This window comes from Lissotriton helveticus, chromosome 3_1, assembly GCF_964261635.1.
Source record: "Lissotriton helveticus chromosome 3_1, aLisHel1.1, whole genome shotgun sequence".
NCBI lineage: Eukaryota > Metazoa > Chordata > Amphibia > Caudata > Salamandridae > Lissotriton > Lissotriton helveticus.
This window is the reverse complement of record NC_136061.1, coordinates 1,866,669,144-1,866,695,980: the sequence shown is the minus strand read 5'-3', so window position 1 is coordinate 1,866,695,980 and position 26,837 is coordinate 1,866,669,144. Positions and strand designations below refer to the sequence as shown.

Here is a 26,837-nt window from a genome sequence, read left to right as displayed (position 1 = left end):
TTTATTAAGAAGGAAATGCGATACTTGGGCCTAAAGATAGTACAAGACATAAACGATTAAACACAACAGCACAGGCGCACCACAACATTCGACATTTGGTTTACAATTTCAATGAATCACGGAGAATAATGGGGCATATTACCAACAACTAGCGATAATTATCGCTATGTTGGCTTAGCGGCAATAATTTTATCGCCGAGTAGCGCCGATTTTTATCGCTTAGGAGCCTTGATATTATCAAGGTTTATCTCCTAAGCGATAAAAATCGGCCGAAATGCATGAATATCGCTGAAAAGTCAGCGATATTCATGCATTTCCGAGCAAATGCTCTTAGCCATATTATCCACCTCCCATTGGATAACATGGCTAAGAACTGCTCAGGGCAGGTGTTAGCTTTTGGAAATATTCGCGCTTAGCGCGAATATCTCCAAAAGTTGGTAATAGGAGATAGCGATGTTAGCGACTGTTAACATCTTGGCATGCCCACTTTGCATGTCATTAGTGATAAATTTCTCTGACATGCAAAGCGGGGCCCAAGATGGTCGCTATCTCCTACTAGCTGTCGCTAACTGGTGTTAGCGACAGCTTGGGCAATAGGGAGATAATTTTATCTCCGCTTTCTTGGCTTTTAAAGCCAAAAAAGCGGAGATAAATCCCTTGATAATATGCCCCAAAGTTCCTTGGTTTGATTTCTTTATTTTGTTGCCGGAGAACGCGCCGCGCTCACGACTGGGAGAATACTGGATGCTGCCTTTCTGTTTTATCAAATATCGATTGAATATCATACGTAGTCTTGTACTCTCTACGGATCTACAGATACCACAAAATACTCTTGAAATATAGCGGATACATTTATCAGATACGGTTGGAACTCTTGTCTCTAATCTAATGAGACAAGCTTTGTCCGTCTCTTGCGGTGCCATTACGTCAGAACTTCATACCTCATCTCCATTTGAAGTTTCTCCCCAATAGCAGAAGCCCTGAAGAAGTCCCACTGTTGGGACGAAAAGCGTCGGCTGTATGGTGCTTCGCCTTTTGAAATAAAGAAATCAAACCGACGAACTTTATTCTCCGTGATTCATTGAAATTGTAAACCAAATGTCGAATGTTGTGGTGCACCTGTGCTGTTGTGTTTAATTGACTCAGTTCCTTAGGGAACAAGCACTGTTACAGTGGGTGCTATCCAGTGAGCACACAAACCCCCATGTTAGGTGCTATCCTTAAGAAGGTTCCACTGTTAGGTTTTGTCTATTCATACAAGACATAAACGAAACTGCAGAAAAGAATCTGAGGAGAGTACTAAAAGAGGTTGTGCAATTAATGAAGGGATGGGCATACCTTCCGTTAACGATTCTGGGGAGGGTGAATTTGGACAAAATTACTATATTGCCAAAGATTACATTCCTATTTAATACGTACCACTATATTTTGAAAAAGTCACTATACATAAAATCCAGCAGGCGATCAATGCGTTTCTTTGGGAGTATAAGGGTATCAGGATCTCCTGGAAAAAGCTGCAGAGAAAGAGGGAGAAGGGAGGATTAACCCTCCTAGACGTCCAATACTATGCATGGGCTTTCCAGGTGAAAAACTCTAGAATGCTCGTAAAGACCCCAGATGGATCCATAATAGGCTCTATGTTTTTGGCTATGGTAAAAGAAAGTATGGCTGATGTAGATGGTTTCCTTTTAAAATTTGGGGACCCAAAATACTTAAACAAAATTAAATTAAAGGTATTACAATCAATAGCAAAGATATGGTACCATATCAGATGACTTTTGAAACTACATTACTACTCATATTATGCCCCGATTTGGGATTCGCCAGGGACTCCGGAGTGCCTTAATGATAAACTGGTGGTACCCATAAAAATGCGGATCTAAGGATCTGGGGGGATTTGACACTCGATGGGAGTCTTATGTCTTGGCAAGATCTAAACGGGCTGATGAAGGGTAGCCTTTCAAAGTTTAAATACATACAACTAAAAAGATGGGAACAAAGTAGAAAGTCGGCGTTGGGAGTGGAAAATACTTTAGAGGAACAACTGGTCACAAAACCATCAGGAAATAAGGAAGTCACATTCTGGTATTGGGAAATACGGGATACCATGGATGGTGATTTTAAGCTGGCAGAAGAGTTGTGGGGAAGACACTTGCTGAAGGAGCAGCTACAGAATATTTGGCAAGTATCAATTACTTTGTTGTCAAGCCTGCTTTTTTAAAGAGGAACCAATTCTTCTCACTTCACAGGGCATATATAACCCCGGAAAAATTGTCAAAGATGGGGAAAGGAAGCTGAACAAGTTGTGCAAAATGTGGTCTGGAAAAGGAATCAGATGTCCATATGTTCTATCAATGTCCTGCAATCAGAATGTTTTGGGAAAAAGTGGAAGCAACTATATCAGGTATTTTGGGACGGCAAATGAAGGTAAGCCTATCATTGGTTATCTTTGGGGTAGTGGAAGGCCTTATGGGATTTCCAAGGGACCTATTGTTTACGCTATTTTACTTGCCAGAAGAAAAATCTGCTGTAAATGGGTGAGAGCTGTACCACCGCAACATTCGGACTGGCCGGAGTCCCTCCTATATATGGCCAGGATGGACTTACAATGGAAAGAGTATAAGAGGAAAGGTTTCTGGAAGCCCTTGAAGATATGGAGTGTGGGTCAGGAAAGACTGTCGCAAAATGTGGGGAGTAATGAGATTACATGAGGATATGAGAACTATAACTGTCCAATGATTACACCGGTAAAAGCTCTCTGGTCTGCTGCAGGACCCCTCCGTTTTCGCTTTTAAGGCAGCTAAAGGTGTGAAGTTAACACCGTGAGAGAGAGTCAGCCTCAGAAAGCATCATGCTCATTTTGTAATGTCCATAAGTGGTTGGTTTTCTCTCTTGAAAGAAGGACGGAAGGAATGGACATTGTTTCTGAGGTGAATGAGGTCAAGAAAATAAATAAATAACTAAACAGTTCACCAAGGTTCATGTGGCCGTTACAAAAGAAAGTGGAACTCTCTCACCCTCCATCTCCCACAAAACAAGATCATCAGACCTTTATGTACCATATAAGTGGCATAACCTAAAAAGAGTGGAGTTTTGTTTGGTACATCATGAGGTTTTCGGTTATTTCTGCATGAGAATGAAGCTACATCTCCTATGAGTTACTGTAACCTGTTATTCTTAGCACAGTTGTTTAGCAAACTCAGCACCTTCGCATCTTTTGCTGCAACTCTTGCCAAGTCCATCCCTCGGCGCCAACTGGTTTCCCACTGAGATGTATGAATGAAAATACAAAGGTCTCTGTACAGGCTGTGGCTGTCTTCCTGTACCGTCCAACAAGGTGACTGTCAAATAATGACTAATTTCTGGTTTAAGAGGCAGCTAGATACTTGTTTGAGAGAAAAGCCCCCCTTCACGGGATGAAGAAGAGGGCTGAAGTGGAAATGAAACAGACAGCATAGGTATAGTCAGCAATTAGCAGAATGAACATTGTTAATTTGGCCAAAATTCTAATCACTGCAACATTTGAAATGGACTATCAATATACAGAGATGGAAAAATATGCTTCATATTTACAGTAACTCAAGGATGACATGCAAACTTGAAGGGACACATTATAAAGGTAGGCTCCTGCTGTGCTATACTTTACCTACAAGAAACAAAGCACTTTGTGAATTCTGTCGCTTATTTAATTAAAACACGAATTCTGAAAATGACATAGTTGCATAATTTATATATTAATGTCATACAAATATATCTTATGAACAACCATTTGTGCTTAATTCTGCTTGAAAAGTATAAAAATATGGTTACATTATACTGAAAGGCTTTTGTGAACGTGGTATCAGTAAATATGTGAAAACATTCAGATTCGCTCAATTTTCAGTAATTATATTCAGTGCAATTTTTTTGTTTCACAGCAAACAGTTCTCTGCAAAGCAACTCGTGCTCTCATTCGTTACAAAGACAAGCACAAAGTAAACAATAATGCAGCCTCGTATTGTCACATGCGTCTCATGTATAAAGGCATTTTCATACACATGAATTTGGAGAAGACATTGATTTAAACTTGATGGAGATTATAGTTTTACATTGGATTTTTATTTCCTGTGGACCGGGTATCTAAAGTATTATCCCCTGCTCAAGTTGCACATGCAGTTTAAGGGCAATCTGTTGTCTGTTCAACACTACAGCAGCTCAAAATTGATACGCCTTGTATCTGGCGAAGTAGGCTCAGCCTACCCCTGGTTGCTGCAGCTTCTCTAGGTATTCATGATGTATGCTCCAGCATGTACTCTACAAACAGATGACATACAGCAAGATCCAAGATGGTGAGCACGAGGTGACGTAGTGTGAGCTTTGCATGTGTGTGAGTGCACTGCTAACACCAAGACATGTCTTCTGATCAATACAGGGGGTCTGGCACACAGTGGAAAGGGCACCCTTACTGTGAAATAGAAGAGAGGTCCTCTTCACAAATATACATATGAACAGACGTAGTAGGCAGTGTACTGTAGTGTACACACAAACTTTCTGACACACCAATATTCCATTGAGGTGCTGACAGTTTAACAGGTGGGCCCTCCGGATAACTGAAACAGGCGATGCCAGATCCGACAGATGCCACTTTGATGTTTGATACCCTTCTTACTGTATGCAAGAGTACACCCTTGCCAAATCTGTATAATATCCAGTGATAGACAGTTGAAACAATTTCCATGAAGACAGTCTGTTATAGTACATACAATTCTAATGAAATGTATTTCGAAAGAACACAAAAGGAGTTAATGGTGAATGTAGGCACATTATTTGCAATTGGACTAGTTTGTGGGACATTTTATTGAGAAAAGACATTATTCTGTCTTCCACTGTACATACAAAATACAATTGTTACAATTTACACGGATTGGATGTATTCTTACATTATCTAGCTATCTCATCTGAATGTGGCCATGGAAGGCCAAGCGTGATTGCGGTCCCATTAATGGCCAGATGCTACATGTCGTTTCCTACACCTGCTCACTTTTCATCAGTTGGTCGAAGGGGGCAGGCCTGGGAACTGCCCTAATAACCTGAAGCCAATTTAACGAGAAAAAGAATGAATAGACGTGAAGAGCAAACAAGGAAAGAAATCTGCCTTAAAAGGAGGAAGAGCACAGTTGATAGACAAAGAAGAGAGACTAATGAAGTGGTGGCAGGGATGAAAATAATGGTAAGCGGCTTTGAATAAGAAGAAAGGTACAAAGGGTTTAACAAAGAGAATATATTAAATGATTGGGTTGACGGAATGTCACAGAAAAGTAGACTTCAGCATTTAAGGTAGGGCCTTTGCAAAGACACTACCCATACCCATCGACAGCGTGGTACAGCATCTGACTCACAGTCAATGGCAGGACCACCGCGGCCTCAACGTCACTGAGGCTTACGGTGACACCATTCAGTCAATCAGCCTAAGTAACGGTATGGCTCCAGCTTGGTTGCTCTAGGAGTTTGTGGACTTGCTGGGTGCGGTCAGGAGTGCTGGGCGGTTGGGTAGTCTTTGTAACACCCCTTTGGCTGTCAGAGGTCGCACAGTGTTCAAAAGGGTCACCCTTTCTGGTGTTCTTGTTGACGTGCGGATGACTGGCTGATGTGAGGCGATGATGTTTTGGGAACTCTTGTCAACCGGAGACCTTACCAAAACAAACAGAAGATTCTGTTAGAAGGGGTTAAGCAGAAGGTTCAGGAGAGTGTCATTTCAATTTCTTAACACAATTCCATTTTCAAGTAAAAGTCAAGTTCAAAGTCACTTCTGAAACGCAGGGCTGAACCGTATTTACAAGGATACGTTGCAGCCCTGCGTTTCTCCCTGCGCTGGTGCTAATTTAGCAGCCTAGCGCCAACACAGACACCCTTGCACCGTCGTTCAAAGGTGCCTTCGTTGTGGTGAAGATTGTTTATGTGCAGGAAAGTACTTCCTGCACATAAACAATCTGAAATGGCATTTTGTAACTTCTATGTGTGATGCTTGATGCAGCACACATAGAAGTTGCAAAACGTAATTTGTTTAAATATTGTTTATGTGCAGGAAGGGACCCTTTCCTGCACATAAACAATCAATGGCTGTTTGTTGTTTCTAGGTGTGCGGCACAAAGCAGCACACATGGAAACAGCAAAAACGAGGCGAAATTACCAGGTTTTCCCTGGTCTTAATTTTTGCGCTGCCCCATATTTACAAGGGTGGGGTAAATATGGGGCAGCATCAAAATTAATGGATGTTGTGATGGAACGCCCTCCGCAACACCCATTGCCTGTCCCTTTCACGCTAAGTATACCGTGAAAAGGTGCCTTATTTCAAGGCAGCGTTAAGTTAAGTGGCTTAACGGTGCCTTGTAAATAGGGCGAAGCCCCTATCACCACCAAAATGTCTGAAAAAGTTATGTTGTGCTGGTCATAGGGGCTTGTAAATATGCCCCTATATGTTAAAAGAATGCCTGTGGAGTGGAGGCTGTTTAATAAATAAAGTTACAATTTATTGTGGAACACATTCTGTGTGAAAGATGCTGTGGCCACCTGCGCTTTGTGAAATGGGGCATGGCAGCCTTTGTCTCATTTTATGTAAGTATTCGTTGACAGTACTAACAAGACCCAGGAAAGTCCTTCCTGGGTGCACTTTACTGGCCTTAACTCTAATGACTAGGGATCTATCATCTCGAATCCTGCAGTTCAGACTCAAAGCACTGGGGGCGTGGCAACCGCACCGAACAAAATGGTACTTTTTACTTGAGATCCACTTCCTGACCAAACCCTGCTGTCGGGTGGCCATGCGCATCTCCAGCTTCATGGCGGCTCTCGTCTACTGTGAATTTTAGGAGCGAGGCATCTGCCTTCATCTGTATTTACCGCAACTTGGTTTCCCCGTTGTAGGCGGCCGTAATTTTGCGTGAGCAACGCCCGCGCTGCCTGAGGAGATTTTCACCAGTTCCTGCTGTAATTATCTCTCCCTGGTAACTGTTTGTTGACTGCCATGCTCTTTTGTGCCATTTTGTAGTATTTGTGGCTGGACAGATATCTACCTATAATAATAATAATAATAATAATAATCTTTATTCGGTTTTTACAATTCGAAAAGCCATGAAAGATAACAAATTAGTTTAAAAAACATTGAATTTAAAAGGTGAATTATACATTTGATTTCTTAGCTCGGACAAATTATTTATGAGGCAGTTTAGGGAAAATATCAGAAGATGGAAGGTTGCAGTTTTACAGATTGTTTCTGTGTCTCATGATGCATTTTAAAAAATTTAATACATGATATACCGTACATTCTGAGTCCAAAAATTGAAGTGATAACATCGCTGGGCGGCATTGTCTATGGCCCCATTTTTTCAATAGGGGAATAAGCCAAGTTTTTCGATGCGGTTGATAAAACTTACAAAAAAGTACTGTATGAATAGTGGACTGTTGAGAATGATCGTCACAAGGACACAGTGCCATATCGGTACTCCAATTGTTCTTTTCGGGGAAGGTCACCAGTCTGAAAAATGAGTTCAACCTGAACCTTGTTAGGAGCATCTTCTCGTAGGTGGAAATCCCTAAGGTGAGATATAGCTGAATTTTCATGGTCTGCTGAATAATAATTGCATGCATGACAGATTTTTTTGTAGTCAGCATTGTTAGTCTCAGGGAATCCAAGTGACTCAGTGCTACCTGTTTTAGATCTTTTTTAGAGATTTCTTTCATTAGTTCTGGATTATAATAGTATTTTTCAAATCCCAGATCTTGTAGAAAATTTCTGATGTAAGAAATCCAAGGAATTTTTTTAGCATGGTCCAACTCCATGACATCTTGTATAATGTTTTTTGTCAGGTTATTTTCATCAGATAACCAAACTCTTCTCCAAAGCATTAGAGGTTGGATTTTTATCAGGTCTTCGATAAATGGGATTCCCAATTCTATATGCGAGGCATAGATGGAAGTGCCTCGTGGTGTTGACAGAAGGAATCTCGTGAAGATGTTTTCCTCTTTTTGGATTGGGACAGTGTTTGTATGACCCCAGATCCCGGCACCATATAATGCTGCGGATTGGCACTTCGCCGCATATATTTGCAACAGTTCCACTGGTGGTTTTTTCCCTAGTTTGTTGGCAAATTTCATTAGGGCCATGTTCGCTCTTTTAAAAAGGTGCCTCCTAGCTTCTACCGCCGGCTTCCAATTTTGGGCATCATCAATCATGATACCCAAATAGGGGTATTGCGAGGTTCTCTCAATTTTTTGGTCTTTTAAAAAGATGGATTTTGCGGGTTTTTTTGGGCCACCAACTACCATAGAAAAGGTTTTTTTAACATTAATATGCAGATCCAGAGCTGCCATGAAGTCTGCATATTTAGTTAAAGATTTCTGTAGTTCAATTGGAGTTCGGGCTAAAATGACAGCGTCGTCCGCGTAGAGCAGGGCGGGGATTAGGCGATCTTTTACTTTTGGGAGGTCTCTTCCCCCCTTCAACATACACTCTTCCAAACCGTTAGTGTATAAAGAAAAAAGAAAGGGGGCGAGGACGCAGCCTTGCCTCACTCCCCGCTCTACCCTGAATGGTGCCGTCAGTTCTCCTCCTGTCCCGAACCTCACTCTCGCTGTGGCCCCGCTGTAGAGTTCTCTTAAAAAGTCAAGGAGAGGAGGATCTACTCCCATCTTGCTTAGTAATGACCAGAGCTTGGTATGTGAGACACAGTCAAATGCGGAGGAGAGATCCACGTATGTCATAAAAATAGAACCTGATTTTGCCAATGTGTACTTAGAAATGAGCAAAGAGAGGTTTAAAGCTTGCTCGATGGTTCCAAAGCCCTCCCTGAAGCCGAACTGTAGGTCTGAGAGGATGTTTTCGTCAGCCACCCACTGTTGCAGCTTGCCAAGGAGGACTCTGCCAACTACTTTGCCCAGAGAGTCAAGAAGGGAGATTGGGCGGTAGCACTTGACATCTTGCCTATCCCCCTTCTTGAAGATGGGAACCATTATTGACGAAGACCATGAGTCCAGCAGTCCAAGTTCCATGGTTGCAAAACAGACCCTCGTGATTATTGGAATCCACAAGTCGGGAAGGAATTTAAATAGGTCGACGGGAACCCCGTCAGGGCCAGGGGCTTTTCCGGGTCTACTTAAGGATAACGCTTCTTCGAAATCTTGTAGGTCAATTTCCAGATGAATAGGGAAGGTGACTGGGTTGCAGCTAGACTGATGCAAACCTCTATTAGATGTAGTTTGGAAGATTTTCGAAAAATGGCTTGTCCATGTAGCCTCGTCTATGGCCACATCTATTTTTGGTCCAGTTGAGTTAGATAGAAAAGGCGATTTCACTATTTTCCAGAAAGCCTGGGAGTTCTTCGAGAGTGCACTCTCGTGTAAGGCCTTCCACAAGGATGTTTTTAGGTCCTTTTTCCTCGTCTTTCTAATGGTAGAGTATTCTCTTCTGAGATTTTGGATCTTTATTGCATCTCTGTTGGGTTCCCTAAGAGCTTTCCTCAAATTTGACTGCGCTTTCGTGCAGTCTCGACTAAACCAGCCTGTGGTCTTCCTATTGTTTTGTTTGAAAGTTCTGGTTAATAGGCTTTTGACAAGTTCTATAATGGCGTTGAAGTTTTCCAGTATTTGCTTAGCCTCTGCTTGAGGATCAAGACAGTTCAAAATGTTTTGGTAAGCAAGAGTAACTAGTTTCTTCGTTAAAATATTGGGATCCACTTTCTCCCATTTGATTGTAAAGCCATTAGTATTGTTCAGCACGAGCCTACTCTGAGATAGAGTGTTGGCTATGGTTGCCATCGGAGAAATCGAGAGATGTATTTGAAAGTTTAGACTTAGCGCTGAGTGATCGCTGAGGCAGTTTTCTAAGATTTTAAATGGTCCGAGTTGCGATTTTAAAACTTCTGTAGCTAATATATAATCCACTGTTGTTTCGTAGCCCCTTCCTCTATAGGTAGGCTCTAGCTTGTCAGTTGATTGAAGTGTAGGATTCAAAATTTGCAGGTCCAGGTCTGCAATTACTTTGTTCATAGCGGATCCTGCTTCTGAATGGATAAAGTGCGTTAAAGGACTGTCAGAGTCGTCTACTATTCCACAGGTATCGATAATGGGGCAGGGGTGCAAATTGAAGTCACCGCCCCAAATTATGTGAGCAGTATCCCCTTTCTGTTTATGGTGAATGTGTTCCGTAATTTTGTTTTGAATTTGGTCGAGAACATTCACAAAATTTTCTAGGTCCAGGTTGTTATATATGTTTACTGCTGTAACACGGATTTTTTTTCCTACAGAGAAGGTAAGAATTTGAAAATTCGGAAGGAGGTCTGTCTTAATGATCTTTAAATCTACAATAGTGTTTGCCATGTAAGTTACCAGACCCCCCTTCGGTCTGCCTGAAGTGCTAGGAAAGGCAGGAGAAGTAAAAGTTCTGTATCCCAGTAGGTGGAGCGCTGCCGTTGACCATGTTTCCTGGAGAAAAATGAATTGAAAGCCCTTCAGAAAAACCGCTGCCGATCCGTCTTCGATCTTATTACGGAGACCGGCAACGTTCCAGAAAACCATGGGAAGCTGAGTGGGGCCGCAATCATGTACATCCTTATGCTTATGTGGTATGGATGGGATGGGCATTGAATTTGGATGTGAGGATGCTGCCGTAGTTAGCAAAGGTTCTGGGGGTTTAGCTGTTTGTCAATCGACCATTTCCAGGCCGCTGAACCTGTTCGTGGTCGGGAAACCTAACCAGTGTTGCCCATTACTAGTGACTTCGTAGTTAGGATCAAGCGTTTGGTAGGGTGGTCTCTCCCAATGCTCCCAACTTCGAAATCTATTTTGGGGGCCCACGATCTGCCAGGGGACTTCTCTTTGATGGAAGCTCCGATTAGGTGGATACCGAAAGTTGGTAGGTTCGGTGGGTCGCATTATATTATTAGTAGCCGCAGATTCTAGCTCCCATGGTTGGGGAATTGGCTTCTTCCAGATATTGTCAAACTTACGTTGGTGGCTGTTATTATTATACCTTTTCGGGTAGAAGTAAGACAGGGGTCTTGTTACAATACCCCCGGGAAAGATGTTACATTCCCAGGAGCATATATATTCAGCTATGCTGGGGTCCTCAAATGTGATGACTATACAGTCTCCTCGTATTGTTTTTTTTCTATATCCCACCCACGGGGTCCGGGACACTGAGGCTATTTTACTTTTCCAAGGTGGCGGAACGGGACGGTTTGTACTCAGCCAAAACTGGACCTTGTTCTTTAACGACCAGTTTGGTTCGGTTCCCTCACCTGTGAGTTCGGGAACCCCCGTCATAACCACCACGTAAGGAGTAGCCTCAGGTGGTAAATTGATTGATTGTCCCCCTCGGAATATTTTTTGTTTGGGGTGGCTTGGTACTTGTTGTTATAGGTGTTTTTAAAGCAGGGGTTTTCGGGGGAATAGAGTTTGCGGTTGATGTTGGTTGGGAACCAGCTTGTGAAGGAATAACCGGGGGCATGGAAGCTACATTTTGTGGAATGGGATTATTTGTCGGAAGGTTTAGTGTGATTTGCTTTGTGGACTTTGGGGGAGGTACAGTGACAGTTTTTTTAGATGTAGGAAGAATAGGCTCTGGGTTTGACGGAGGCTTGGTGTAGGATTGTGAAGGAGTGGTTTGTAAGAAACCAATGATTTTTGTTAACTGCCTCTCTATATTACTGAGTCTTGATTCTAGAGGGCGAATATGAGAATTTAGAAGAAAGGCTACCTCTGTGATGAGTCTTGCTGATTCTCTTTGTCTGCCAGTGTTTGATGTGGATATTGAATCAGGCATTAAAGTATCACAGAGGTCACGCGGTACGTGATGGATTGTTACCACGTTATTAATTGGGGGAGCGGGGTGGTTAGAAGTCACCAACTCATTTGGGGTAGTGACCGTTGTCGGGGGTTTAGACGTTAAAGAGGTTGTGGTGTGATTTAAATTACTCTTTGCAATCCTTTTTTTTACCGCCCCCTCCCGTTTTCCTCTCATTTGTCTGGTTTCTTCAGGTGTTGGATCGGGAAATATATCGGGGGTATTCTCCAGGTCAGATTCTGAGAGGGTTACAGATATTTGGGATGCTGACAAATCAACGTTATTGGGTAGACTAAGTCTATTCGTAGTCGCCGCCGTTAGCGTTGGGGTTGACTGTATTTCTGGAGTTTTTGCTTTTGCAATTAGTCCCATTGATGAACGACGTGCAATCGCCAAATCGGTGGAGACTCTACCCTCAATTAGACTAATACTTTGGTCTATAAAAGTATTAGCTTTGGACAGAAAATCGTCCATAGGACCTAGTAGTTGATCGCCTATACCGTTCTTTTTTGTTTTTTTCTGCCTTGTAGATCTAGTATTCATTTTGCAGTGAATGATCAGCTAGATAAAAGATTAATACGTTGACGGATTATCAGGGGAAACGGACTGATTATAGATACCTGTGTTGGGGAGGCCGGAGTATAGCTGTTAGAGGGGGGGGCCGGACCGGACTCTTCCGTACTCGAACGGCCCTGTCTTTGCCCAGTCTTAGCCCGGGCTGCGTCCCGCGCTGCGGGAGTGAAACGCTATTAAGTAGGTGGCGGTTTGGGTGAGGGGCGGGCCAGCAGGGAGAGCGGACCGGAAGCTCTTCCGTGGTCTCGCAGGGACTTCTGGGAAATGAAGTCCCTGCACACTCGCAGCCCCGCTGGTGCCTCACGCCCCTTACCGCCTTTCCGCCGAGGTCCTCACTTGTACACGCAGACAGTAGCCGAGACTGGGGCTCCCCTGCGAAGCGGCGCCCGCGAAGCGGGTGCGGCGAGTCGTAAGCAGGGAGCCTCACACGTCGTAGCAGGAAATGCGCTGTGCAGTCGGTGGCCTCTTCGCAAAACAGTAAGTGTCCCACTGGACAGGGATTGCCGGCGCACTTTTGATGGATTTAGATGGGCGGGGGGCGGGCCAGCAGGGAGAGCGGACCGGAAGCTCTTCCGTGGTCTCGCAGGGACTTCTGGGAAATGAAGTCCCTGCACACTCGCAGCCCCGCTGGTGCCTCACGCCCCTTACCGCCTTTCCGCCGAGGTCCTCACTTGTACACGCAGACAGTAGCCGAGACTGGGGCTCCCCTGCGAAGCGGCGCCCGCGAAGCGGGTGCGGCGAGTCGTAAGCAGGGAGCCTCACACGTCGTAGCAGGAAATGCGCTGTGCAGTCGGTGGCCTCTTCGCAAAACAGTAAGTGTCCTACCTATAAAAAAAGGGGGCATTTCGGAGAAATTACACTTCTGGCATCCCTCATGTATTGTCTTCGTCAATGCCAGCTTTATCGTTTATCTAGGGGACTGTTTACCAGCATTTTCTTGCCTTAAGGCCTTTTTACTCAGGATCTGCCTCTGAATCTACCTCTCAAACCAATGTGACCTCATGTTCATCTTTGGGTGTGGGGACCTCCTTCTATAAGTTAATGTGCCAACTGTCATGAGGTGAAGCAACAAAGGTATACTACCAGCCCATTTGTTACCAACACAGCAGTTATCTGGTTTTGTGATAACTCCTTTTGGCTGGTGTTACCAATTACACTCATATGTTACCTTCACTCCCACTGTTTTTACCCTCCGTTGAAGTTGACTAGTCTTGAATTTTTCTCACAAGTTTTTCACTTCCGGGAGGTTAGTCGTTGTTTTGTATTTACGAGTTTGCTACTCTCATCTGCATTTTCTGCTGGGTTTTTTTTCGTTACCTAAATCAAATTGTGAGACAGATTCCCATCCTCATTGTGACATACATCATTGAAAAATGTTGTCTATGGGAAGGACCTCTGTTCTTAAAAATCATGCTCACCCTAGGCGTCAAGTGTATCTTGTCAAGATGGCCAAAGAATCCACCTCTTTCACGAAATCTCCTTTGTCTGGTGCCAAACCGCAAAGAGCCAAAAATGATCCTCCATCTCCAATTCAATCTATTTCCAATCCGGTCTCAGATTCAATCTTAGAAGAACTGCATGCTTTAAAACCGTTCATGAATGCCACCAATGAAAAATTACAATTGACTGAAGACCGAATGATCAAAATGGAAGGTAAAATGACAGAAATGGAACAACGTATAAGTAATCTACAAGATGTGACTACTAAAATACCTCTCCTAGAACAAGAAATTCATAAGCTAAAACTTCACACTGAGTAATTAGAAAACCGCAATTGAAGGAATAATCTTCAGGTGTATGGTTTGCCCGAAAATGCCGAAGGTCCGAATCTCCTTTCTTTTCTGGAGAAATTCCTGGCTGATCTTCTCGACCTTCAGTCTTCGACTCCCCTCAACATCTAACGAGCTCCTCTTGTTGGTCGTTCTCAACCTCACTCTACCACCAAACCGCGTGGCATAATTATGCTATTTCATGATATTACTGACTTGATGTATGTTCTCAAAATTTCCAGAGAAAAACATCGTCTTGTTTGGTCGGGCCATAACAACTTCATCTCACAGGACCTTTCTAATGCCACCAATGCTAGGCGCAAAGAATTCCTAGCCCTCCGACCACAAATGAGGTCTCTGAATATCCGTTATGGCATTTTACATCCTTGTCTTTGTAAAATCACTAATGAAGGTGTTTCCCGCTCCTTTGAAGATCCTTTCAAGTTGAAACAATTTTTGCACTTTATTTCTAGAATGCCTATGGTTACAAATGTTCAATGTCCTTGAAATCTTTTCTGCTTTTACATTATTAGTAGGGCTGGGCGTAGTTTGCGAAGTAGCGCTTTGCTTAGCTACGTGAAGTGCACTACGCACTACGCGAGCTACGCGAAGCACTACGCGAGCAACGTAGTAGCATGTTCGCACTGTGCAAGATGCCGTTTTCAATGATTGGGGAGGGCGGACAAGCATCCGGCACTGTGCAATCATTGAAAACGGCATCTTACACAGTGCGAGCTGTAGTTTTCTGCTGCTGGAGGAGATTTTTACTCGAGCGGCAGCTTTCTCAACGCGGACTGGTAGTTTCTCATCGCGAGCGGTCGCTAGCATACGCGACCACTCGCAATGAGAAACCAGACCTCCCCGCGTTGAGAATCTCGCAGGGAGGTTTATTTTCCACGCTCGCGATCAGCAACTTGATGTTGCTGATCGTGAACGAGGAAAAAGTCTCGCCAGGATGTCATTTTGCTTGCTCACGGTCGCCAACTTGAGGTTGAGGACCGCGAGCAAGCAAAAAATGACCGCTGCACTACGCTACACTATTATTATTATTATAAATTTTATCAAGCGCTTGGTTACACCTGCTGTGTGTCCCCACGCTAGAAGCTACTGTTTGTTTCCTTAGTCGTGGGACTCTGGTTGCGGCTCGAAGCCCTATAAGAGGCCTTAAGGGTTGGGAAACAGGATTGTTTTTAGTTCTTTGCGGAAAGTCAGCTCAGATTTTTCCAGTCGCATCTTCTCTGGCAGCTTGTTCCACAGTTTAGCGGTCGAGACTCTAAAGGATTTTCCACCCATTCTTACTCTTTTTACCTTTGGGACCTGCACCAGTCCCGTGCCCCATAATCTCAATTGGCGTGTGGGTTCATACCGCTTAAGATAGTTGAGCAAGTACCTAGGGCCTTTTCCGTTTAGGATACGATGTCCTGTGCAGAGGGCTTTAAACCTCACCCGTTCCCTAATAGGGAGCCAGTGAAGTGTTTTTAGAGCCTTTTGTAAAGATGCCATTCTGGGCAGTTGAAGGATCAGGCGGGCCGTCGCATTTTGTATGCGCTGCGGTCTAGTGATGCACTTTTCGTTGGCTCCTAGATATAGTACGTTTCAGTAGTCCAGCCTGGATGTTATCAGTGCATGGACTAGGGTTAGGCGCACCGGCGTAGGCATAAGGTCCAATGTTTTTCTAAGGACCCGTAATATGCCAAAGCACGTGCCTGCCACTTGTTTGGTCTGGTGGTCGAAGGATAGATTTTTATCCAGCCAGACTCCTAGGTTTTTCACTAGATTGCTGGGTGTGGGTAGTTCACCCAGCTCGTCTGGCCACCACGCTGAGGTCCATACTGATGGGGTTTTGCCTATGATCAGTACCTCTGTTTTATTTCCGTTAAGACGGAGACAATTGTCCATCATCCATTTGGCCAGTTCACGCATGCAGCTATTAAAATTATCAGCGCATTGTTCTTCTGGTTGCGTGAGCGACACGATCAATTGCGTGTCGTCTGCGTATGACACTGTCTCAACCCCGAATTTGTCTGTGATCGCTCCAATCGGGGCCACATACAAATTAAATAAGGTGGGGCTGAGACTGGAGCCTTGTGGAACTCCCTGCTTGAGTATCATTTCATTGGACCTAAACTGTCCTTGTGCAACCTGGAAACTGCGGCCTGTAAGGAATGATTCCAACCACTCCCAAGCTTTGCCTCTTACTCCTCCCTTCCTGAGACACTGCAGCAGTGTGTGATGCGCCACAGTGTCGAAAGCGGCACTGAGGTCCAACATAATGAGTGCCGCTGTCTGACCTTCATCTACGTAGCTCCGTAGAGTTTCCGTTGAGGCCAGTAGGGCCGACTCCGTGGAGTGTAAAGCACGGAAACCCAACTGAGAGGGGTGGAGCAGACCATTGGTCTCTGCGAATGCAGACAGTTGTTGATTTACTGCTTTCTCCACAATTTTAGCAAAGTAGGGGAGAAGGGAAATAGGTCGCAAATTGTCCAGTTTTGCAAGACTGATGTTGGGTTTTTTCCTCAAAGGGAGGACTATTGCTTTCTTCCAGGCAGCAGGTACTTGTCCTGATGCAAATGAGAGAGTGAGTAATTGAGTGATGTATGGCTCCAGAGTGGTTAAGCTACCATGGAGTTTTTTTGGTGGGGCTGGGTCATTAGGTGATCCTGATTTAATGCTGCCTGCTATATGGCGTATTGATTCCCGTGAGGGCACTAAAAATGGCGAGAGGCAGTTGTTGTTTTGTATAGTAGGGGGGGGTTTCCGTTCTCCCATCCCCTACTCTAGCTGCCTCCGGAAACGCCGTATAGATTTTATCCACTTTGCTAGCGAAAAACTCTGCTATTTGATTGCAAGCTCTGACTGATCCGTCTATCGGGGCTGTCAGAGGGATAAGGTCAGATAGTTCCCTGTATACTAGGAACATTTCCTTCATGGAATTGTTCGCGTTCTTAATTCTGGTGCAGTAATAGGTTCTCTTCGTTTTCCGGATGGTGGCATGATATTCTTTTAAGCCTTTCCTATATTCGGCTCTGTCTGTCTCAGAATATGACCTACGCCATTTCCTCTATGCGTGTTCGCACTGTGCTACGTGTAGTTCGCGTAGTGCGAAGTTGCGTAAACTACGCGAGCGTAGCGTAGTGCTTTGCCCAGGCCTAATTATTAGATTGTTACGGTTTTACATTTCATTAATACTTTTTGTTTTGGTCTTTAATATTTTTCATCTCTTTATGATGGTTTATGCGGTCTAACTAGTTTTCTTTTAAGCTTTTTTATTCCCTCTATGCTTCATATTGTAATTTTAAAAAATATATATTTTCTTCTCCTCTTCCTCTCCGACTTTCTCCGTTGCTGTTCTTTTCATGTGTGCAGACACGTCCGATTTTTGTTTTTCTCTCTGCACTCTACAGATCTGGCTTTCTGTCATTGATCTGGCTTTCCTTACTTTCTTTCCTTGATCTTTCCCTTTTTCATTATATCCTTTCTATTTTTTCTTCATTTTCCCTATCCCTATACTTTCTTAGTCTATTCCTTCTTTTTCTTACATCTACTAACCTTTCTCTCGTGTTCCCTTTTTCATTAACCTTCTTTTTCCCTTTCCCTTAATCACTTTCTTCCTTTTCTTCCTCTTTTTACAACTTCATATGTTTTCTTTCCTCATCCTCTCCTGTTTTTTTATAAATCTTTGGTGTTGTCTCGTCATTGATACATGGTGTTTTATTTGTTCCCATTGTTGCTTTTGCAGTGTGTCATCATTGTTCCTGTACCCTTGTTTTTAACGTGATACATGTTTAATGTTGTGCAGTGGAACATTCGTGGTCTGGGTCACAATGTCAAGCGTCGGAAGGTATTTTCTCATTTATCAAAATTAAATTGTAATATTGCTTTTTTTGCAGGAAACCCACTGTAATAATATTGAATCTCTTAAACTTAAACGCCAATGGGTGGGGCAGGTTATTTTTCACCTGCGGTTAATCATAAGGGCGGAGTTGCAATCCTTTGTCACAAATCTCTAAAACTTCAAATTGTGTCTACTGAATGTGACACAAATGGACAATGGGCAATACTTCAGGCCAAGGGTCATAATAAAATGATCACTTTTGTAAATATTTATGGACCAGTTAAACCTTACATGGAAAAAAGATGAAGTATTTAATTGATTTGACTCATTGTTGGCTATGCAGCTGAAATGGCACCGTAAAATGGTTCCTAAGTGTTTTTGTTCATATTGCAGCGCATCTGGACGGAGCGCTAATCATGCTTGCACGCTTGTTAAAGCTCTAAATGTTTAGTTAGTATATAAAACTGTGAGGACTTTGGTGTGAATCTCGCAACTCATTTTTTCTATTACATTAATTACCGTCCTACCTGTGAGTTTGGCACCCATGGATAAAGTGGATTAATGTGTACCAACGAGGGATAAATTTAACTTGCAACAGGACTGTTACAGAGATGATTTACACAGGAGACCGGGTTCCCTGTCATGTTTGATGGAATATGGAGATGTACACAATTGGTATCTTCATACAGCATTTTACGGACAGCAAATGATTTATGTGATAATTACCTGCGTAGGTTTGTAATGCACATCGGTTCAGTTGGTAATTTCTCCGTATGGAGTAGCATTTTCATTAGTAACGTGGGTGGGGGGGGTACATGATGGATTGAAAAGATTTCTTCGAAGGGATTTTGGGCGTTGTAGTCCTTTACCGTGGATTAAGGAAGTGTTGGCTCATTAAAACATCGGAAGTCTGTTGTCACGTGACTTGTAGTCTTGATAGAGGGACGTCTGTGATGGATCACCTGAAGGTAATTGGGGTGTAGCCACAAGCAGACGAATCACTGCTAAATAGCAGTCGTCACCATTACGGGGATAAATCCCTTTAAATGCGAACTGGATGTTACAGATTCAAATACGCTAGTTTTAAACAAGCCGGCAACAAGCGAGATTATGTCAGCTCTGCATGATGGATGATTAACTAACAGATGTCACAGTGAGCATATCTGGGTGAATGAGCCAAGGGGGAGGAGGTGTCTACGTAGTGCAGAAGGTTAACTGTGCATTAATGGAGGGCAATTACAATGCAGGAGTTTTTAGTAGAGAATGGTGTTTAGTACTCTTTTGGGTCAACGTTATAGGTGGAGTGTGGTGGGTTGTGAACTGAGTATGTATTTATAACTGTAAAGAAATATTGTGTTGTTAAATACGCAGACGGGTAACATACCATGATTATATTCATTTGTTTGCTTATCTTAGATACCCCTGATGAAGGGATGATTTCCCGAAATGCATTGGGCGTTTAATAAAACGTGTGACATCTGGAAACCATTTCGCCTCCTGTGTGTTTGTGACTCATCTTACATCGATTGAAAATGAGTAAAATTAATTGAAGAAATTGAAAAGTTGAACAAAGAAAAATGATTAGAGAAAAATAAGGATTACATGGAAAAAAGATGAAGTATTTAATTGATTGGACTCATTGTTGGCTGTGCCGCTGAAATTGCACAGTAAAATAGATCCTAAGTGTTTTTGTCCAGTTAAACCTAACCCAGATTTCTGGAATATCATTAAATTTAAATTATCCTCCATTACCAATCCCAATATCATTGTCGCTGGAGACTTTAACAATTGGCTTGATCCTTTTTCTGGTAGAAAATCAAATTGCAAATTTAAACCTGATAAGACTCATAAACAATTTTCAGTCTGCTATTGCCTTTCGTCCATTCTTTGATGTATGGAAGACCTGCAACCCTGATAAATATGAATTTATATTTTTCTCAAATATACATCATACTATGTCACGTATTGATTACATTTTGGTTTAAAAGTCTCTACTAACCTCTGTTCAATCTTCAGAAATTGGATCCATTTTTATTTCTGACCCTGCCCCTGTATCATCGTCATTTGATCTATCCCTTACCAATTCCAAACATGCTCTATGGAGATTTAACAATTCACTTCTGTCTGACCAATCCTATATATATCTGAGGCTACTTCTTTTATAAAGGATTTTTTTCTGTTCAATAATGCTTACGATACTTCTATACACAATAATTGGGATGCCTTTAAGGCTTCCTTTAGGGCTTTCACCATTGCATACACAGCCAAAAAGAAGAAATTATTGAACTCCCAATATCTCTCTATCCTCAAACATGTCAAATCTCTTGAACACTCTTTCTTCACATCTAATTTTGCCACTCATTTCCGAGACCTCAATAAGGTAAAATCAGATTTAAATGGACTGCCCTAAATGGAAGGAAGTTACCACCTTAGGACGAAAAGCAGCCCTGGTCCTGCGGACCATACTTTCAGCATGTACGGTCAGAAACGTAGGCTTTGAACTCAAAGTCTGACGCTCACTCACCCTCCTAGCCAAAGTGATAGCAATAAGAAAGACCGTTTTGAATGTCAGCAGTCTCAAAGGACAACTAGGCATGGTTCAAACTAGGAACCCATTAAAAAAGTTAACACTAGATTCAAATCCCACTGGGGCATAATAAAAGGAGTGGGCGGAAACATGTTTGTAAGCCCCTTAAAACTATTTGAGACTTAAAAAGAGACGGCTGATCAGGCAAACAAAGAAATGCCGATAAAGCCGACAAATATACTTTAACAGTGGCCACAGCACAAACCTGCTGGGCCCAATGAAGCGAAAAACAAAGAACATCAGAAAGATGAGCTTTTAAGGGATCAATAGACTTCTCTCCACACCATTTAACAAATTTAGACCACCTGTGGGAGTAAACGGACTTGGAGTGTCGCCTGGCCAATTAAAATAACATCCACCACGTCAGGCGGGACAGAGAAATAATTCAGGTTGCCCCATTCAATCTCCAGGCATGAAGGTGCAGGTTCTGGAGGTGAGGGTTTAGAACCTGCCCCTCCGACTGTGGGAGGAGGTCTACCCTGAGAGGGAGACGGAGCCGAGGGTGTGACGAAAAGTGAAGAAGGTCTGTGTACCACACCCTTCTTGGCCAATCCGGGGCGATCAATATAACTTGGGCCCGGTCTTGGCGAATCTTCTTCAGAACCCGAGGAATCAAGGGTATGGGAGGAAACGTGTAAAGGAGTTGTGAGCTCCAACTCAACTGAAACGCATCCCCAACACTCCCTGCCTTGGAAACTCTAGACTGCAGAATGACGGGCAGTGTGCGTTCTCGAGAGTGGCAAACAGGTCCACCCGCAGAGTTCCCCACGTCTGAAAGATGTGTTGAACTACCGCCATGTGAAGCCCCCACCCGTGATCGGCTGAGAACTGCCAACTAAGACTGTCAGCACATACGTTCAGCACCCCGGCCAGATGATTTGCCATCAAACAAATCCGATGGTCCTGACCCCAGGACCAGAGCCGCAACACCTCTCTGCAGAGACGGTATGACCCTACTCCTCCCTGCTTGTTGACGTATCACATCGTGGCAGTGTTGTCCGTCAGGATTTGAACCGACTGATCGCGAAGGGAAGGGAGAAAGGCCTTGAGCGCCAACGTATCGCCCACAATTCCAGAAGATTGCTATGAAGCAATATCTCCTCTGGAGACCAAAACCCCTTGATCTCCAGATCCCCCAGATGAGCACTCCACCCTAGACTAGAGGCATCTGATATCACTGTGGCCACCGAAGGAGGAAGGTGGAAGGGCTTTCCTTGAGACAGATTGCCTTCCACACTCCACCAAGACAGATTCGCTGCAGCTTCTCTGGAGATCCTGAACGACTCCCTGATATCTCCATTGTGCTGGTACCACAGCCTGCGGAGGCACCACTGAAGCGCCCTCATGTGCCACCGAGCAGGCGAAGGACGATCAGAACCAGAACAACCGCTCCATTGTAAAACAAGGGAATCATTTCCTGAATGTCAAGAATCCTTGCAGAGGTGGGAAAGCTCGACACACAGTGGTATCCAGTACTGCCCCAAAGAACAGGTTGTGCTTTGAGGGCACAAGGTGAAACTTGGGTACATTTATCGAAAAACCCAATTTGTACAACAGCTGAGTTACCTGCAGATGATGACGCACCATCTCTGGTGACTCTGCCTTCAGAAGCCAGTCGTCCAGGTAGGGGAAAACAAGAATCCCCATCCTCCTGAGATGGGCAGCCACCACTGCCATCACCTTGGTGAAGACTCGAGGTGCAGTAGTAAGACCAAACGGAAAAGTCGCAAACTGGTAGTGTTGCGGCCCAACCATAAATCGGAGATACTTCCTGTGCGACTTCAGGATTGGGATGTGAAATACGCGTCGTGTAAGCCAATGGACACCATCCAGTCCACTTGTTGCAGTGCCTGAAGAACCTGCGCTAGAGTGAGCATCTTGAATCTCTACTGTTTGAGAAACAGATTAAAAATTCTGAGGTCCAGGAAAGGACGTAACCTGCCATCCTTCTTGGGAATCAGGAAATACCAGGAGTAGCATACCAACCCCTTTCTTGCTCTGGAACCACCTCTACTGCACTTTTTTGTAACAGGGAAAGAACCTCCTTCTGAAGGAGAAGTAAATGATCCTCCGTGCAAAACCCTTGGCAAGGAAGGAAAGGAGGAGGGAATTACCTGAAGGGAAGGGCGTACCCATTTTCTACCTGATCTAAAATCCAAAGGTCCGAAGTGATCAATTTCCAATCCTGTAGAAAATGGGTAAGCCGGCCTCCCACGGGACCTACATGATCCAGGATGGTGGAACTAGGGCTGCTTTCCTGCATTACGCCACGAAGGCGACCTCTGCCCTTACCCCTATAGGACTTGTACAAGGGGTTTTGTTGTTGCTGCTGAGGTTGTCTGAAACTTCAAAAGGAAGACTTCCCAAAGCCTCTGTATCGTTTATAACCATAACCTCTCACCTGAGACTGCAGACCTAAAGACTTTGCCGTGGCCTTACTGTCCTTAAATCTTTGCAGGGCAGAATCCGCCTTTTCTCCAGAAAGTCTAGACCCATCAAAAGGTAGATCAAGAAGGGCAGCCTGCAAATCGGGAGAGAACCCAGAAGACCTCAACAACGCATTTCTTCTTTTTGCAATGGATAAACCCATCACCCTGGCAACAGAACCTGCCGTGTCCAGGCCGGACTGGATGACTTGGCGAGCTGCACCCTGAGAGTCCACCAACACCTCACTCAGATTTCCCCTGTCCTCCTCAGACAACTTAGGAAGAAGCTGTTTGGCAGAGTCCATTAGGGCATGAATGTATCTACCCAAGAGACAAGTTGCGTTGGAAGATTTCAGTGCCATGCTAGCTGAAGAAAAGACCCTCTTCTCAGACTGTTCCAGCTTCTTGGAAGCCCTGTCACACGGAGCCTGTGGAAAAGCCCCTGTAGACAGCTTTGAACAAGAAGCCTGCACCACCAAACTATCAGGAGAGGGGTGAAATGAAAGGAACACTGGATCCCCAGGAGCAGGTCTATATCTTCTGGACACCGACCTTGAGACCGCAGGAGCAGAAAGAGGGTTGCGCCACACATCGAGGATTGGCTCAGTCAGTGCATCATTAAAGGGTAAAAGTGGTTCAATCACCGAGGGCGGAGAATGAAGCACCGCTGTAAGAAGATTAGGCTTATACTCAGCCATAGGGAGCTGCAAATCCAAAAGTTCAGCGCCCTTCCTAATCACAGAATGGTACGGTGCAACCTCTTTCGATGGGGAAGCCAAGTCCCACTCTGGAGAACTATCAAGTCCACTTGCCTCACACAAGTCCTCAAACACATCTTCTGTGTCATACACTTCTCCTTCCTCCCTCTCTTCAGCCTGGTACTGATTCTCCTTTAATAATCTCTGCGCTTCTCTCCTCGAGCGCATCTTCGGCTGCGGCGTCGGCGGTGCCACATGTGGCGTCAATGACTATGGGAGCAGCGTCGAAGGAGGATCCACTGTAGTAACCGGCACCAATCAAATCCAAGGAGCTTCATGGGATGGAGCCGGGGACTGCCCGTACAGTGTCGACATCCTCAGAGCCGGAAAATGCCAGGACGGAGTAGCCGGCATGAAAGGCACAAAGGGGCCTGTGGATACTGGTGAGGCACACACAAATTAAATGCCAAAGGACCCATGGGACCCGAAGGTGCACCAGAGGGGTATGAGGCCCTGGCGAACACGCCATACATTGCATTCAGAAAATGCGATGGATCCAAACCCGGCGCCGGAAACTGTGGATATTGAGCCGGTTCGAGATCCAAATGAGGCACCTCTGGAGTCGGAGCCACCGGAGCCACAGGCGGAGCCAAAGGAGCATCAGCCGTATTCGACACACCCTATGGAGTCAGTGAGAATCTCGGCGTTGGTGATTGCTCCGGAGTCCCCTTGTAAGATGGAGAATGGACCGGAGTCACCTGAGGAGACACTGAAGGAGGAGAGACAAAGTCTTTTTCTCGACGTCGAGGAGCAGAAGGTGACCTCGACACCACAGTCTTCGACGACTGGTGCCGAGAAGCATGTCTCCTCTTCTTCTTATGCTTTCTCTTGGAGTCATGCGACGTCGATGACTTGGACTTTGACCTTTTTCGACCCCTTTTTAGGTCAAGACTGGCGTAGGCAGCGCACATGCGTAGTCTCGCCAGCGAGACTTAATGACTCTGAGTAGCGAGGGTAAACCCCGCTCCTCTTCTCCATTGGCTGGCCTCCTAAATGGCGGCCAGCCATTGGAGAAGAGGTCTCAGTGTCGTCATTCTATCGCTGTAAGCCCCGCCCTTTTCGGATTGGGGGCGTGTTTTTTTTGTTTCTTTCTCTTCTCTTTCCATTGGCTGGAATGTAAACAACAAGTCTAAAACACGCCCGTGGTTTACATTCCAGCCAATGGAGAAGAGGGGAGAAAGAAAAACACGTCCCCCAGTCTGAAAAGGACCGGGCTTACAGATTCCTGCTGCCCGTCTCGCTTCCTCACCCGGTGTGCAATTTTCACGATCTCCTAATTCATGAGACTTGATAATTTGGTCTACGAGGTTCAACATTAAAGCAGTACACTGCACGCAGGGTACAAAACATGTTTGCACAACTCCACTGCTCTACTATTGCCTCTCGTGAACTGATCTATCTTTATAATGCTTGTGAATACAATTAACATTACAAATGTGTTTTAAAACCCGCTATTCCATCCTACACATCCACTTAAAACATATATTTTATCTTATGCAACAACCACAAACACGTTTACAATAAACGCCCCCCTGCAAACGATTCCTACAGCGAGCGGAGGCAAGCAACGTCTGGCGTGTCATTCAAAGGATCACCAAAGGCGCAACGCTACCATGTCTAAGGTAAGACATGAGAAAATAAACTATGACGTATGGGTGCACGGCTGTCCTTCTTTTGCTATCACCGCCCAGACTTCCTTAGATACGGTGAATCTGCCGCCCTTGGTACCAATCTCGTTCTTTGCATGCGGAGCTGATTGGCTATCAGCACTGATGTATCTGCCGTGCCAGAGGGCTCTTGGCGCTACATTTACTTCCTCGCAGGCGCACACCTCCCATCTACGAACGTACAAACGGAGAAAAAAAGGCCTACCTGATGCGGATGGCACCTCCATGCTCTGACCGCGAGTGCCAATTATTGTTGACCGACGTAATTTGTGCAAGCTATTTCACAGATATTAGGTCTTTTATAATTTTACAGGCGAGCTTGGGAGACTACTTTGTCGAATCTGTATCGTTGGAGATAGTGGGTGTTTTTTTTTTAACAGCGGGAGAACAAACAAGAGAGGCGCATGTGAGTGACATCACAAGAAGCGTGCGATGTGCGCCATAGGCCTTCTTTTATTTTTATCGGGGCGATTTTTCATAAATCAGGTGGTCCTCCATTGAAAAGGTGGATGTGGCGTCCATCTTGTATTGCCTTTTTAGGTCGAGACTGGCGTAGGCTGCGCATGTGCACACCCTGAACCTCGAGTGGGCGTCGTGTGCGTGAGCCAGCCTTCGTGGCAGCTTAGCACGCAGCTGTCGCATGTGCAGTCTGCCCCCCGCATCATTGCACACTGTCTACATGTGGGGTTGGAGGGGGCACTGTTCACAAACAAAAGTTTGCATAGTTATCACAGCGTCTTGTGTGCATGTTTTCTAATGCTGGTCATTTCAGAAGAAATTTCTTTGTCTTTTTCTCTACAAGTTGTGTATGTTCTGTAAATGTGTGCCCTCCCCGCACACACAACTGTATGTCGTCAATGGAGTATGCTTGAGTTTTCGAATGTGCAGTAGAAACCTGACATACTCAGCTTCAGTTGAGTGTAAAGCAGAGTGGTATTTTTGCTCCCTCCGGTCCACACTTTGCCACATTTTCTGCACTTTAAATGTTGCCAGATGGAGTAATTTATAAGCTCAAATGCTGTTCAAGTCACATTTGGTGCCGTCTCTCCCCGCCCCACACCACTTTCATTTTCTACATCACGTCTTGTTTCCTGCTCACAATGTGCCATCTGTGTGTGTGTGGCTCTGTTTGTGTGTGTATGTGGCTCTGTGTGTGTGTGTGACTCTGTGTGTGTGTGTGGCTCTGTGTGTGTGTGTGTGGCTCTGTGTGTGTGTGTGGCTCCGTGTGTGTGGTTCTGTGTGTGTGTGTGGCTCTGTGTGTGTGTGTGGCTCTGTGTGTGTGTGGCTCTGCAAATGCAATAGGTCTCGCATTTGCGAGAGATTAAGCTATTGGCATTGTAAATGACAATGCCATTTATTTATCTCTTTTTAAAACCAACACATAAATAACAATTTTGCCATTTA

At 44.5% G+C, this 26,837-nt stretch overlaps 1 protein-coding gene across 2 annotated transcripts in view; it reads right to left on the bottom strand.

Moving 5' to 3' along the window:
• Window positions 1-4,820: 4,820 nt before the first annotated feature.
• LRRC56 (leucine rich repeat containing 56) overlaps window positions 4,821-26,837 on the bottom strand; it is a 650,173-nt gene continuing 628,156 nt past the window's right edge. For both annotated transcript variants that reach the window (XM_078682840.1, XM_078682841.1), the window contains one exon: window positions 4,821-5,669. In XM_078682840.1, the coding sequence (XP_078538966.1) occupies window positions 5,480-5,669 (190 nt within the window). In that variant the 3' untranslated portion in view covers window positions 4,821-5,479. The remainder of the gene's footprint in view (window positions 5,670-26,837) is intronic.